This window comes from Cyprinodon variegatus, unplaced genomic scaffold (assembly GCF_000732505.1).
Source record: "Cyprinodon variegatus isolate N-32 unplaced genomic scaffold, C_variegatus-1.0 Scaffold54, whole genome shotgun sequence".
NCBI classification, from domain to species: domain Eukaryota; kingdom Metazoa; phylum Chordata; class Actinopteri; order Cyprinodontiformes; family Cyprinodontidae; genus Cyprinodon; species Cyprinodon variegatus.
Window position 1 is genome coordinate 1,539,650 of NW_015150507.1, and position 15,886 is coordinate 1,555,535.

At 37.7% G+C, this 15,886-nt stretch overlaps 1 protein-coding gene across 4 annotated transcripts in view; it reads right to left on the bottom strand.

Annotated features, from left to right (window-relative positions):
• Positions 1–2,659: 2,659 nt before the first annotated feature.
• mtss1l (metastasis suppressor 1-like) overlaps positions 2,660–15,886 on the bottom strand; it is a 41,768-nt gene continuing 28,541 nt past the window's right edge. Inside the window, exons 10-16 of one of the 4 annotated variants that reach the window (XM_015371173.1) lie at positions 11,082–11,179; positions 8,685–8,817; positions 6,647–6,721; positions 6,296–6,451; positions 5,781–5,957; positions 5,475–5,640; positions 2,660–4,033 (exon numbers count right to left, since the gene is read on the bottom strand). In XM_015371173.1, the coding sequence (XP_015226659.1) occupies positions 3,222–4,033; positions 5,475–5,640; positions 5,781–5,957; positions 6,296–6,451; positions 6,647–6,721; positions 8,685–8,817; positions 11,082–11,179 (1,617 nt within the window). In that variant the 3' untranslated portion in view covers positions 2,660–3,221. The remainder of the gene's footprint in view (positions 4,034–5,474; positions 5,641–5,780; positions 5,958–6,295; positions 6,452–6,646; positions 6,722–8,684; positions 8,818–11,081; positions 11,180–15,886) is intronic. The other 3 variants (XM_015371174.1, XM_015371175.1, XM_015371176.1) reach the window with 3 other exon arrangements.

The following is a 15,886-nucleotide window of genomic DNA, read 5'->3' on the forward strand; positions in this document are numbered from 1 at the left end:
TGGATGGATGGATGGATGGATGGATGGATGGATGGATGGATGGATGGATGGATGGATGGATGGATGGATGGATGGATGGATGGATGGATGGAATTTCTTTTAATTAATTCATACTTTTTAAATCCCAGAATAATGGTAAAAATATTTTCATTGAAATGTTTTGATTGCATGCTTGAACTTTATGGTGATTGCTGAAACAAAGACAACTATGCCCTTTATTAAGTACTTTGGGAAAGCCAAAATAAGAGTTTTGAGGCTTTGTAACTATCTGATAGGATAACTCACAACACAAAAACAGAGGAACAGCGGTCACTAAATTTTGGAAAATCATGGAAAACTCAAAGGAAAGCGGACATCATACCAGAAAAAATAATTGTGGACCTCAACAGCTGTGATTGATGCTTCCCCTAAAATGTCAAGATGTCTGAAGGGGTCATGTTATTCATGTTAAAAAATATAAATTTCAGTTAATAAAAGAGTTTGTCCAAATTCCTGATGGGTGGTTTATATGTAAACAGAAACACTGATCTGGCAGGAGATGTTTTCTGCCATGGAAGTTTATTTTGAAGGAATTTACCAATATGGGCTGAAATGCCACCACGTTAGTGGCAACCTGCTACTCCAGTAGCAACATAAAAAGCTAGATTAGCTTGCAAATGCATGCATTAAGAGGGACCTTTAATGTTAGAGACATGTCCTGCAGTCTGAAGAATCTACTTGATGTTTGGTGATAAAACTTCTGTATCATTTTAAATTAAAAAAATTATGTTTTCAAGCTCAAAACCTCACAAAAACTGAAACACAGGGGTGGTGGTACCATGATGCTGTTGTGTTGTGGCCACTGCAGGAGGGGCAATTGTATGTCACAAAATAGAGGACATTACAGGGAAAAAAAAAATCATAATATAAAATATGATAAAGACATCAGTCGCAAAGTTAAATATTTGGAACAAACAGGTCTCCCAAATGGACAATGATTCAACACATGCTACCAAATTTGTCATTTGAAGAAAAAAAAATCTGTGTTTAGGAGCTGTCATCAGTAATTCCTGATATCAGACCAGTACAAAATTTAAGGGCAGGGCTGAAAGGTGACTGAAAAAAGGCAGCCGACAAAAAACACTGTTTCTATTGAGAGCAATGCAGTAACATTCAAGAGAACCATGTAAGAGGATGTCCAAAATGTTTGACCGAGTCATACAATTTACAGTGCTAATCCACCACATACTAAGGCAATATATGTCCTAAAAAAAATCTCATGTTATTTTGGGATTAGCTTAAGAATCATGTTGCTAATCCTTACTGACCTAAAATACTTTATTTGATTTAATATCAGCGTTTATGTGTCCTGTGAAAGTCTGTATTTGGATTTCAACTGCAATTTTAACAATTTAAATCTTTAAACTTGGAAATTTCCACTTAGAACACATAGTTCACATAGCAAACATATAGCAAACCTTAACCAAATAATCATAATGCTTGAAAAAACAGCATTTTTCTTAATAAAACTCGCTATCTATGTTTTAAAAGCTTCCAGCTTGAAGCAGCTGCTATTCTAGCTTCACTCTTTAGTCACTGTGATATGCTACACATCAGATACCTGAGTTTTTTTTTTTGCTGCAACATAGTTATTTCATTCTTGTGTTCAATTTTCTTGAAAACTTAACTATATTCTTGATTATTTTCACTCAAGGTCACATTATTGAATGGTCCTCTGATGCAATCTCTTTGAAGCAGGGCCTCATGCTCATACATCACCAGAAAAAGCAACTCAGAGTTCACACTCACTGCCATGACGGGAGAAAATAAACTTTATAGTTATGTGAGCAGTTAATAATGAGTGGGATTTTGGTCGTTTCTGAAAGATGAATTTCAACATTTATGAGAATTTGTTTGAGGTTTAAGCAGATCTGCTAATAAACACTAGGAAGCAAAAATGTACAATAATAAACCCAGCTGCGTGGTGGCCTAGATTTGGCGGGAAATTAAACCGCCTGCAGTTTTTAGGAGTGACGTTTTGTTCTCAGGAAAACAAAACAGTACTTTACATTTTTGCTAAATATTTCTTTTCTACTATATATATTTTTTTCAAATACAGTAAATAGATCTTAGTTTCTTTAGCCATTCAACTTACCGTTTAATCTTGGCCGTCAAACACTACTAATAAAGCAGTGAAGTCCCAATAAATGCTCCATAATCAACACTTGTAAAGGGCCTCCGGCACCCCCACTTGGCTTTGAAAAGTACTACAGTCTTATAAAAAGTTGCATCTTGAGGACAAACGTGGTCATATACTTTAAAGTTAAAAAGCTGGAAAATTATCATTACTGTACTGAGTTAAAAATAAAATGATTGCAAATGAACTGTTGCATAATTATCTAAAATAAAGTGGCCTCTTGAGTAAATAAAATCCTAATTAATCTACTCATCTTAAAAAAAACTGAGTAGGAAATAAAGAACTTCAAAAGGCAAGGGGAATAGTTAAAGCACATTTCACATTTAAATATACATCCTAATTAATTTATCTCCGTAATAACGGCTGCTCCACATTTCAGCAACCGCAAACAAACAAATACGCATAATTTGAAAACCGTCACACTCTAATGAAGAATCATTTTCATAATGTTTTGACAAAAACAATTGAGCTGAGTTTTTTCAGTAAAAAGCTGGTTTAATTGCAGAATACATTGACAGTAGAGTACGGCAATATAAACACTGCTGTACTGCTTCTATTTTTACATGAAATTACACAGCTGCTGCCCCGCTTACAAAACAAAACAGAAATACTTGGACAGTAACGATGAGAAACAAGACAGGCTCACAGAGCACCCCGCCACCCACGTTTCCAATGAAAGGCGGCTGTGATCATTAGGAAATGCATCCCTATACGCACTATTAATACAATAAGAAATGCAGTATTAATAGCAATACCATCCAACCGTGTAATGCGTTGCACACTGGAACCACTGGGACAAACTGAGCTGAAGAGCAGATGCACAACAACACAGCTTACCAAAAAAAAAAAAAAATGACAACAAAAACAAAATAAATGCATTACTTTGTACGAACGTAATACAAATCTGAAAAGAAATGACTTCAGATACTTTAAAGTCTTTCTGTTGTTGGCTGGTCTTTATTAACCACCTTGTATCCTCTTTGCACACTGTGCCTCGGTTTAATGAGTGCTTCAGTTTGTGGATAAGGGCTTCTGTTTTCTTAAATTACCGAAGGATCCTGGGAGCCGACCGGTCATCAGTTAGCGTCTTGCGCAGCTTCACCCCACGGCGAATGGTTTTTAACATATCCACATCCTCCTGGGTAACAGTTGATGAATCCTGTGGCGCATGCTGAGCCATGTCTCCAGACAATGAGCTGGGGAAGGGGTACTGACCTTCACCGAGGGCATGTGCACTGGCTGCCAGTTCTCCTATCTTCTCAACCAGGCTGTGACGGTTGGCAGCAAGCTGAGGGTCCTCCTCAGCTGTGTGAGCAGCCGCGCTGGGGGCTGGCTGGGTGTGAGCAGTCCTGTCCATTCCTCCTCCTCCTCCTCCATAGCCCCAAGCTGTATCAGGAAGACTCATCCGCTTTGGAGAAGCCCTCATGTAGTCCCCAGCTGAAGGGTCATCACTGTATAGAAACTCCTCACCCCCCATATGGCGTGGGGATGGGCTAGCAGACCCTGGAGAGTCTGGGACCGTGGGGGTTCTAACTGGCACTATCGGTGGCCGGATGGGAATGGGGCCAGATGTTGACGGTGTGCGTCTAACTCCAGTTTTAGAGGAAGGCGTCCTGCGGATCGTGGCCGTCCCAGAGGAAATGGTTCCAGGGCCACTTCCCCCGGAGCCATTTGAAGTGCCCTGCAGGCTCTTACCTGCAGGCAGACCTGCTGTGCTGGCAGGCCGCTTGGTTTGAATCATGCGGCGGTAGCTCTGAGCAATGTTGCTATGGCGTGGGATGGTGGAGGACTTGTCAAAGTCTGGCTGACTCTCATTGTCAACATCCCCGTTAAGTGAGTAACACTCATAATCAGAACCTTAAAAAAAAAAAAAAAACAAGAGTGAATCGATGGTTTCTACTTTTCATACTAAATGATAAACATCCTTAGAACTGTTATTTTGGTGAAATCATCTGCAGCTCATTTATTCCATTATATTCACAGTAACTACACTGACACTTAAGGAAATTTCCTGCACTGTCTACAGGGTAATTTAACTGCTATACTCTTTGAACTATATTATGTGACTTTTCTGCCACAAACACAAAGCAGTGCATATGATCAATAGGGAGAAATCGTGGATTTAAATTTTAGAGAAACATGAAAGTCTAAATTTTGTTGTTCTTCAGCCCAACTAAGTCAGTGATTTATGTATGTTGTTTGCTGCACTTAAACCTGTAAGTCTGTTAGATTTTTTCTCTACTGCCTTGTACAGAAATGCAGAAATGCTATTTCTTTTGGATTACTTAACAAAGGACCAATCTATTTTATTTTTAGGTTGGAGACGATTCTAATATAGTTAGCTCCACCTATCTCTCCTCTAAGTACTAAAAAAAAAAAAGCATCCCCACTGCATGATGCCTGGTCTGATATGGTGCTTCCAGAGGGGGGGAGGGAAGTTTCATTTCTCTTTCATATGATTTTACATAAAGGCTAGAAGTCTATTTTTGATCTCACCACAGCATTTTCCTCGACATGTTAACTGTATCCCTTATACTGTTTGTAACAGAAAATCCTCCTGATGGTTTTCTTTGCAGGGCTTTCTTTGGCCCATTTTTGCAGTGCAAAATAAAAATTGTCCTAATGACATATTTCCTATTTTAAGCTTTGGATCTCTGCAGCTCCTCCAGAGTTACCAAGTGCCCCTTGTTTTAGGTAAGTGGCTGGGTTGGTAGGTTTGCAGTTCAGTGATTTCACATTCAGAAATATTTGTTTGAACAGTTTTCAAAGGGATTTTAAGAGCTTGTGATATATTTTTTATCACTGAAAGCTTTACTACATTTCTCCATCACTTTCTTTCTAAACCCTTCTCTTCATGAAGAAGGTTTTTCACTCATTCTTCTCTAACACACCCTGAGACCTGAGCAGAGGATAAATTGCACACAAGTGAACACCACTGTTCCTGTCACTTCTGGGAGGAGCTGTTCGCATTTTATTTTCTTTAGAGGCATCAACATAAATCAGTAAGACAGCTGATTATATACACAGTTTTCAGAAGTAAAATGTATCTTTTCCTTCACAACCATATGCTTTATTTTTTGTTAGCCTATTACTTAAAACCCCAATAGTACACCACAATAGTGTTTGTTGTTGGAACATGATACAACATAGAACAGGTCAAGTGGTATGAACACTGTTGAAAAGCACTTAATGCTTTAAGGTTGGACAGAACACCATTAAAGTAAATATTTAATATGTGGGACATTGCTGACTGAATGAAATATGTATACATTGTTAAACTCCTCAGGCTCTGTTTTACCTTGAGATGGAATTGTGTCCTCAGAGCAGGAAGGGGTGTTTGTTTGTGTGCTGTAGCCACTGGAGTATTGCAGGGAGTCCCTGCTGCTCTTCTGCTGCTCCATACTCAGGCCTCTCGTAAGAACCATAGCCAGAGTACTGGCTGCTGGAGACAGGGGCTCTCCATGCTAAAGCAGACACAGAATCAGAGATACATGAGAAATATATATAGACTGCCATATGTTTGCATTAAAAATACACTCCAATCCCTGAGGCACTGGAATTAATTCACAGCCATTTACATTTTAAGTCCACAGGGCTCTCCTACCTTGGCTGTAATAATTCCTGGGCCACTTCTCGCTCTCTGCCGATCACCTGTTTGCATCCCAGAGTATCCCTGCGGACTAGGCGGCGCCTCCAGCTCTCTCATCTTTTCCACAGAGTCCCTCCTGCGCTGTGGGGTGCTGGCCAGCGTCGGCTCACAGGAGCTCGACTTGACCCAGTCCTGAAAGGGCAGATGGAAAACCCAGAAGGAACTTTCAGCTTTGTATCTCTGTTTTTCAGTTTTTGGGGGTTCAGACCAAGATGTTCAAACACATCTGGCTCATTGACTGGTTAGAAGCATGCACGGATATTTGCAGAGCGGGTTAGGCTATGGCAGTGTTAACTCTCTGTTTAACACATATCTGAAGGAAAGACTGGAAAGCTGAGCTTGATGGGCAACAGCGTGAGGGTGGTTGTGAAGTTGGCACCAACAATAACAAAAACAAAAAAAGGGCAGAGTAGCAAGGGTTTTAAAAAAAAATACAAACCCCAAACTTAAAATTGCGAACTAAAACAAACCTTCCAGCTAGGAACCTTTGATGTGGGTGAAGAATTGTTGGATCCAGGTGAGTGGTTAAATGTGGGGGACGCAGGGAGTATGACAGAGAGAGGCCTGATGGTGCCAGTGTGAGAGAAAGCAGGGCGGAAGGTACCGAAGGATGAGCATGAGCCATACTGCGGAATTGACAGACAAGTCTGAGTCAGAGTGCTTAACATCCAGAAGTAGTCCAAGTTAAACTGCACTGCGGCTGCTGTGAGCAGCCAGCAGTCTTTTTTTAACCAATAGATAACAATGAGAGCAAATGTGCAATGCATCAGAGTGTCTGAGTGCATGTCAGTGAGTACTCATAGTATGCATGCAGTACTAACCGCTGTAGGAGAGTTGCACTCGCTGACAGACTGGCAGGTTTCTGAGGCCTCAGAGGAGGCTGAGCTTGTGGATTTCTGGGGAAGGGAAGATGTAGTAAAGAACAGCGTAGTTGCACAGGAAATAAAGAAAAGGAGGTAGGTGGAAGAAATGAACAGGAAGAGGGGTGGGAGTTGAAAAATAGTGCCGATAAGATTAGACAGAAGGATTTTTTTTCTCACAATTCTCTTATGGGATCTATAGACTGCAGCCAAGATCGAAAATAAAGTAGCCTGTAAGATAATTTATTCAGCAAAGGAACATTGCATCAGTCGGTGTGAAGAAGCACTGCTGAGTGTCTTCAATACACTGCAATCTGTTCAGACCATGAGAGTCTGAATAACTTTATCATTCCAGTGGGATAAGAACTTCATATTTGCAGATGATATGGCTCTATTCCACTGAAAATCAAGAGCTCAGTTTGACTATCAAACTCTTGCTGAGACAAGGGATTTGTGTCTGACATTCAAACATGAAAAAAAATACACTTGCTTTACCAGACTGGAAGTAATCGTGGGTTCAAAGAGCAGCAAATTACAGTGCTGAGTATTCGCCGCTACACATTTCTTCTCATTTTGCCTTTCTTTTTTTCTAAACATAAATGTTTCATATGATCAAAAAATAAAATATCAAATAGTGATAATCTGAGTAAATAAAGAAAGGAATTTTGAAATAATGGTTTACCTTGCAAAGGGTAAAAAGCTATCCAAGCCATTCTTGTGCTATGTGATAAAGTAATTTCACCGCATTTCTTTAAACCTGGGTCTAATATAACTAACCACAGCCAGAATTAATAACGACCAGATCTGTAAAATCAGGACACAACTTAGAAAGAACCTGCTTGACATCTTCAATAAGTCTAAAATATTTTAAAACATCCACACATCATGCTCTGATCTAGCTACATTCATTACCAGGTAATAAAACAAAGTAACTGAAATGTAGTTGGAAAGGTTGAAAGACTATTTCTAAGGCATTAACACTCAAATTAAGCCATTACGCTAAAATGGAGAACAAAAAAAATAGTACTGAGTACACTGGCAAATCAAAATGACTCCTACTTATAGAAGTTGTGGGTCCTTTAAAATCAGGCGTTTAACCAATTCATTATATTCAGACAAACATGGTGGTGTTAGATTATCTGAGGTTGCTTTTTTGTTTAGGATATGAAACATTTTTGTAATTGATGAATTCTACTTTTTACCACAAAAATCTGAGGGGAACATCTGACCATCAGTTTATGAACTATTCAGTGGCACTCAAATTAGAACCTCAAAATGTCATAAAAGCCATTGACTGTATATGAACTGGGTATCTTTTTTCTCTAATAAAGGAAATCCCCTGAATACTTCATTTCTTTAGGACTGAGACAATTAATCGGATTAATGGTGATTAATTGATTATTGAGCGTACAGACTGTAAAACATGCCTGTAGCTGACGAGCAACCTACTTAGAGCAGTAATAATATCTAAATAAAAAATATATATAAACATTTTGCATTTAAGATTAAAAAAAAATGTCTGTCAATATGCTCTATCCAGAAGTCCTCAAGTGGAAGTATTTCAGTTTCAGCTGGTTTACTTATGAAAAAAGTCTTGTTTAATGAACCTTTGGCTTTTTGATTATTAATCGATTAATCAAGAAAAATATCAACAGAACAATCATTTTGCAAAATAATCATTAGTTGCAGCCTTACATTTTGAATTACTCCGTTATCTTTTGTCAGATATCAATATTTGTTTCATAATGAGAACCCTTAAGTTATTTCTAAATAAAAGTCAAAAACAGATTAAATTTGAAACACGGTTAATACTTTTTCACAACGCTGTATTGCTTTGATAAGAAAGTGAAACTGTTGCTGTGGCCTCCTGCCCTGCAGCATTACTGCCTGAGGATTCTCCTGGGAGTGGAAGGCTGCTTCGGTCCTCGTTTTCTTGGAGTACAAAATCCCTGTTCCTCAGCAATATTTAGTTTTTCAGTATCAAAACAAAGACAGCTACCTGGCTAGTGATATCTGAGGGCATGGGTGACGGAGGCTTAGAATGGGTGTTGGCATCCTGTGAGACAAAACCGGAGTCGTGGGAGGAGACGCTGCTGAGCCGATGTGCTCCCGCTGATGGCATCTGAAGCAAGCTGTTGGCACAATATCACAAACAATGTGTTAATAATAAACATTCTCATAATCAAGATTGTCATGCTTTTATCCCTTTTGTTGTCTTCTGGGAGATTTTTTTTTTAAAGGAAAGGATTTAGCAAAAACAGGACGGGATAAATAAAAAACAAACAAAAAAAAAAGAATATAAAAGCTCCAAGCATGAACGTTGGCTAAATGATGCCGTTCTTTTCATTTTGGAGCATCAAAGAGCATTAAAACATTATCCCTTTATTTATTTTTCCCTCTGAAGATTAAGAGCTGGCTTTATGCCTTTTGTCTCCTGCTTTGTTATCCGCACGCAAAGTTGTTTCCCTTTGTCACCCACACATTTAGAAACCCACTCCGCACCCTCCCGCGGCACTCCTCCTCCCCCACACCAACTCCTCTCCCCATCTCCCTAAGGAACGTATCCGCAGTTATCACTTCTCATTAATCTTCATACTCTAGGATGAGGCTTAAGGACGAATGGCAAATTAAACATGGCAAATTGAATAATCATTATTTATTTAAAACCGGGAAGGGTCTTCTATTTCCTTCTCCTTCTCCTTTGATAAATAATCCTGTTTCTCTGCATTGATACAGTAATGATTCTAGAGTTACCAGTCTGTAACCATAAGAGGGGCTTGAAATAAAAAATGCTGATTAACTCATCACAATGACACAAAGAAGTAGGAAAGATGTACTGTGTAGCTGTATAGCAAAGGAAGGCAAATATTTTTTAAGCTTCATTTTTTTTGGAAGCATAAAAAAGGGACAATGTGGATTTGAGGGATTTTACTTGGTATAAGGTGACGACTGGGTCATAGCATCACCATAGCTTGAGCTCCTGTAAGCAGCATTGGTTTTAGGACCCTAAAAAAACCAGAAACCAGCTAATGTGAGCTTTAACAGTTCTGATGAAATAAAAAGATTCAAATATAAAGTCCAAATAATATAAATGTTTTGTTTATGGCTTAAAAAGAGTGTGGTTTCTCTGCAGCTCTTAGGTGCAGTTCCAGGTGTTAGCAAGGGTGTATCAAGTGTTGGACATTACTAAACATTAAAACCATATCTATGTTATTGATGACAGGTATTGCATCGTTTCAGTTACTATGAATCCACATCTTCTTTATTACCATCTCTCTCATGATTGCTTCTCACTTTCTCTTTAACCTTTAGCATTATGAACAATGTAGTCTCTGTCACTGCAGTGAGAGTCCTGCAAATAGACTAAATATCTAATTTCCAAGCAAAAACTACATTCATTTATTATATTAGAAAACATTTATTGCATTCCAAAAAGTCCCTGGAAAAATCAGTACTGCATTTGCATACATATATATTGCCAACAGAATTGTTTTCATTATATATAGTGGAGCCCTGGTCTCATATATATTTAAGCCTGTATTATTTGACATAGTCTAATTGAGATTAAGTTAAAAGTATATTCAAACAATTGGACCCTTATGTTGCTTTTAATATTCAATATACTGAGCCAAAATCAAAACACTTATTTCCAAAGAAAGCTTAATGCAAATTTGTGGCTGTTTTATTGCTAAAAAAATGCCATTCTCACATCTCTTCAGCCTGTGAGCAGTGTATGTCACATTTATGAGTGGATAAATAATGGCAATCTAAATATAGGATGCCGTGTTAATTGCCTTAAGCATCAGTGAAGTACTGACAGGAACCTTAACACCAAAGCAAGGTGATTTCCTTTTAACTCCCACATTACAAGGGGTTCCGTTTGAAGACAGACTTTTCTCTCGACCCAAAACCACACATTTATAAATAAACTGTCAAAAAATCATCATTCCTCTAAAGAAAGTGCAGGTTTAGGTTTCTGTGTAAGCTGGTTCCTTACAGCCTGTGATGTTTGACAGCTTTCCATGTAATCTGCCTGTAAGAAGCTTGAAAATGACAAATCTGCCTAAGGCAAGAAGCTGGAGAACTCTTAAGATACCACAGGTACAGCATGTAGTCTGTCACATGTAGTCAGGTTCTTGGTGAGGACTGCACATCAAATATATATTAATACATACATACTCTAAAAATGTCAATATTAAGAGGTGGTTTGATGATAAGATTGCATGTGTGCTTGTTCAGCTTCACAGTCAATGTTATCCATCATTACCAACATAGCCATAAATAACATTAAAAAGGCATGCTGGAAGTTCCTAGTCAAAGCAGTTTTTATCTATTTTTGGAAGAAGACTTTTATTGCAGAGAACTGAAAGAACCCATGTGTGTTTATAGGATGTACCTGCACATGCTGCTCTTCCTTGAGCTGGTGCTGCTTGGGGAGGAAGGAGGGGTCTGGTAGGACCAGCTGTAGTCTGAGCCTTTCAGATCCCGAATAACCTGCAGAAATTATTTAAATTATAATTTAAAAAAAAATAGTGATCACAAGTTTTACATTTAAAAGTGAGTGATGTGCATGCAATATTCTTTTAATAAACTGAGGCAGAGTAAGAATCTATTTCTCTAATGATAAACATGGTGTTGATATTTTGTACACACAATTTTCATCCCAAATTCTCTCTGGAGTCCTCTCTTTGGTTAATGTCAAATGTTTAGAATAGAATAAAAACATAATAGAATAGAACACAATAGAATACCTTTAGTTGGGAAAATTCAAGAGTGACCTCCTTTCTGACACATCACAGGAAGGAAGGAATCATTTTTTTCATTTTCAATAACAATCACAAAAAAAGTTTGGACTTTTTTAATGTGACCCAATTGTGACCCGTTTTCTGACACAGATCACCAGATTTTTATTTAAATAATTTTGGCATTTGAAATTAATCAATATTTGATGCACTAAACAGTTTATCAGGCCCACAGCATTACAGATCCTCCACCTTGCAACATCTTTTTTTAATATTGCTCATCAGTTGTTTTATACTAACCCAATCCCAACCAACCTAAAGTAAAACATTTTTCTCATGGTGCCCGTTGTTTATAACATTTTCCTTTGCAACCATGACTGTCTAGATCCAAACTTTGGTGGGTAGCCATTACTAGCTAAAACCAAACTTTGAAAGGCAGACACTAGATGTAGCTTCGCCTATTAAGCTCAGGGGTTTCTGTTGACTGTTCCCTCCTTACCTCAAAAGGAATACATTGGAGCAGGCCTAGAGAGATAATGTAAAGAATTAAAGTAAATCAAGAAAACTCTACATTATCAATCTGCTTGAGGAAGCCATAAACATGTATCAACCAATTTGTGAAGGGTACAGTGGCATTACAGCGTGTGTATGTTTTAGTCTGACAAAATTAGACTTTGAATTTGAAATGAAAAATGCAAAGAGACAATCACTGTGCTGCATGTATTGTAGCACATGATTTTTTGGGCATCAACGAATCCTGGATAAGTGGAACTTAAGAAAGCCAAGAGAACAACAGCACCAAGAGCCAAAAATGGTAGCTCGCATGCCAGTTTTGAATAATGATGTATGCCAGGAAAAATGGTGTATGCCATTTCACCAAAGGTCATATATGGGCACTAAATGTGGTAATCTGGTTTTATTGACACTATATTTTTGCAGTCATGAAAAATAAATGTTCATATATGTGGTTGTAAATGTATGAATGTGTCTGAGAAAACAGTAAACTTTAATACCACCAAATGTTTGAGTTGTGTTTTCTTTGACAATGAGTAGTGTTGCCCCAATACCGATACTTGGCTGTGCAGTATTGGCCAATATCAATACCATACTGATACCATCTGTTTGAAATTGATGTGTGTGTGTGTATATATGAAGAACTGCTTACTACTTGGATGTAAATTAATTGCCACCATGGCTTTGTCAAGCTGCTGCCTACCTTTGTGAAGCAGGAAAAAGACTAATACAAAGTGAATCAAGTAGAAAATTTTATTGCCTACCTGGAATGGGTGACAATATTTGAATAAACTCTCAAAATGGTATTGGTGCCCTATTTGTTGATACTTGCCGATACCAATACCAGCATTTTAGCGCTGGATCGGAGCCAATCCCGATACTGGTATCAGTATCAGTGCAACACTAATAATGAGACTGAATGTTCCAAAAACATTTTTTCAGCATTACAGTATGAAGTGATCTGTTAAGCGTTAACCTAGCCACAGTCTGTACACTTCTTCCTCTGCATCTCTGGTTGCAAACAACAGGAGATTACAGCATCCTGAACTGAACTTGAAGTGAATGTGTACTATCTAAAAGCAGGTGCCTCTTTTACTAGCCTTTTTTGTGTGAAGAAGTTTTAGCTTTATTTTTATATTGTTCAATAGCGTTTTACTCTCTTATGTCCGATTACTGTACTTCCTAAAATCTTCATTTTCTGGTAATGTGCTTCTATATAATACCTTAGAAAACATAGTTGCAATTTTTTATATAGAAAATGACAATAGAGCCATGATATTTTTTACAGAAACAAAATGCCTACAGCTTTGATAATAAAATCAAAATTTTTTACAGAAAGATTTCTTGTGGTGGCGAGCTTTAACTTCCTTGCAGCTATTGATAACCAAAACCAACCACCAACGCAACTTCTAAACACAGAAAGTTATTAGCAAACAAACAGAACACTCATTGCCTTATATTATATCTTAAATTATCTGATACAACTAAAGAAAGCACTATTTAAAATCAGATTTATCAGTTTTACCAGAAAACAAGCCACAGACACTTAACAACTATTTGTTACTCTGACAGCTCCCTTTTTTGAAACTATCTGTCCGTCGTGTTTGACAGGTCTTTGGTGATACATTCAGTCTCATATCTACATGAACTTCAGCATCATAGATAGCTATGTTCACCTGGAAAAAAAGGGTAAAATGGTACTTTCTGAGATCACACCTCTCTATTATAAAAAGAAAAAGAAAACATACATGGCACTTAACTTTCTCCTAATACCACCAGAAACACAATAGCACCAAGAACTTTAGGTTGAGTTTATCTCTGGTAAAATTACATAATTCGCTTCTAGTTTTCCCACCAAACTTTGACAGCTTTTCCTTCTAAAGGATACAAGACAGCAAGTAACATATGACATTGAAATACCCTGTCACCTCAAAACTTTTTCATTTAAAACACATAATAAATAGCTTTATAATTTCGAAAGTTGTTATATTTTGGTATTTTAATATCATCAAGAATGGCATAACAAAATTACAAAACCAAAAAAAAAGTAAAGTGACATGGCACCATATTTTATATACTTTGGCTAAAACAGTCAAAGTTACCCATTATTTTTTTGTACATTTTTTTTTTCTTTGAAAGGATTATACTACTTCACTTAGCCAACTTCAAATGAACACATAAATAAATAAAGTGGCTGTGTTCTGTCTGACAACAGTGATTTTTTTTTTTTTTTGTTAATTCAAATTTATGAAAATGATATCTTCATTGATCTTAGACTGAACACATACAGTAGTAGCCATTCAAAATGTCTCCAATTTCCTTGATGGACTCTTGGCTGGTCCTTGGCTAGCCCTTTACAGTTCCTTTTTAAACATCAATCTTTCAACTAAGATATTCTTTCTGTCATGATTTGTGGACATTAAGATGTAAACAGACGCGTTATTTCCTGGGCAGACCCTGTAATGCAATAAAAGGGTGGAGTGAGTACAAAAAAAATGTGGACGCCCAAAAGAAGGAGGGGGTTACACCAGTGGCTGAAAGTTGGAGAGGATTTTGCTGGGAGCTGCAGGGAAGTAGGCTGCCATTAAGCTCGCTTTTGACAAAAGGGCCATTTTGAATGGCTGCAACTGTATGAACACATGGGGGTGATAATCACCTGTTTCCTTGCAACCAGAGATGAAGAGAAGTCTGCAGACTGTGGCTAGATTAACGCTTATCAGATCACTTGCGATCCATTTCCTACTGTAAAACTTACAATATACCTACAGCTTTTAGTCATATTGTCAAAGAAAACACAATTCAAAGATTTGGTGGTATGTATGCTTTCTGTTTTCCTCAACACATACACAACCACATATATAAAAATTGGGCTATTTTGAGTTTGCCCCCTTGGTAGTCGGGATCCAGGTGCTCAGCTCTACTATTCACTGGTAGTTGTGGGCATCCCTACTGTATGTCTGCCCTCCTTGTGTTCCAATGATCTGGGGTGCCTTTGAATATGTGGGGCTCACATCGCCTCTTTATCGATTCTGAGGCCTTGTAGGATTGGCCTGGGGCCACCCAAAACTGCTACTGATTTTTCTTCTAAAGAAGTTTTGTAAATCATTCATACATGAGCACAGGAATTGGGATACAGGTGTTCAAAGATATACACTAATAATAAACACTAAGTTGCAACTAAAGATATACACCACCCTGAATAATATTGTGTAATTGCCAAAGGTTTTGCATTCCACATAAATGAATATCTAAGGGATACTCACTGCTCTTGAAGCTTTTTTTAAGTTTTACTTTGGTTGTATGCTGTCTTGTTTTTGCTGTTTTCATGTTCCCCCTTTTAATGCATTCTTTCCTGTCTCTATCTCTTTCTCTCTCCCCTTAATTCTTATACCCTCTTTGTTTCTCTTTATATACAAGTATCAAGCAGAACCTTACAGCAATAGTCATAATTGTCTGCTTATAAAAGCAAAGTTGTTGGGCTTTCTGCTAGCTCTGGGACATCTATTATAAGAGTCACATTAAAAAAAACGGGACACACACAAAAAGAGAGAATATCACTGTATCTTTCTGGACTGCCAAATATAAAAGTTAATATGTAGGTAAAGTTTATTCAGCTTTACTGAAATGTGAGTAACCCAATGTGATGTTAACTTCTGTAATTCTTTAGCAGTGAGCCTTGGAGGTTTTTCTTCAACCTCTTTTACACCAGTCTTCACTCTGCATATAAGCCTTGTATACCCTCAGGGCCAGTGCTTCCTAGACCTGGACTTCTGTTGTATGTAATTTATCACCTTAGTTAACCAAGAGTGAAGTCTAATCAGCTTTAAAACATTAAGGCCATTTAAATCATATTGCGAAATCTTAATGTGCAAACCAGAGATGTTAGTGTTAAGTGGGTTGTAAATGCCAGCATTTATTTAAATAGGTTGAAAATAGTTTTCCAACC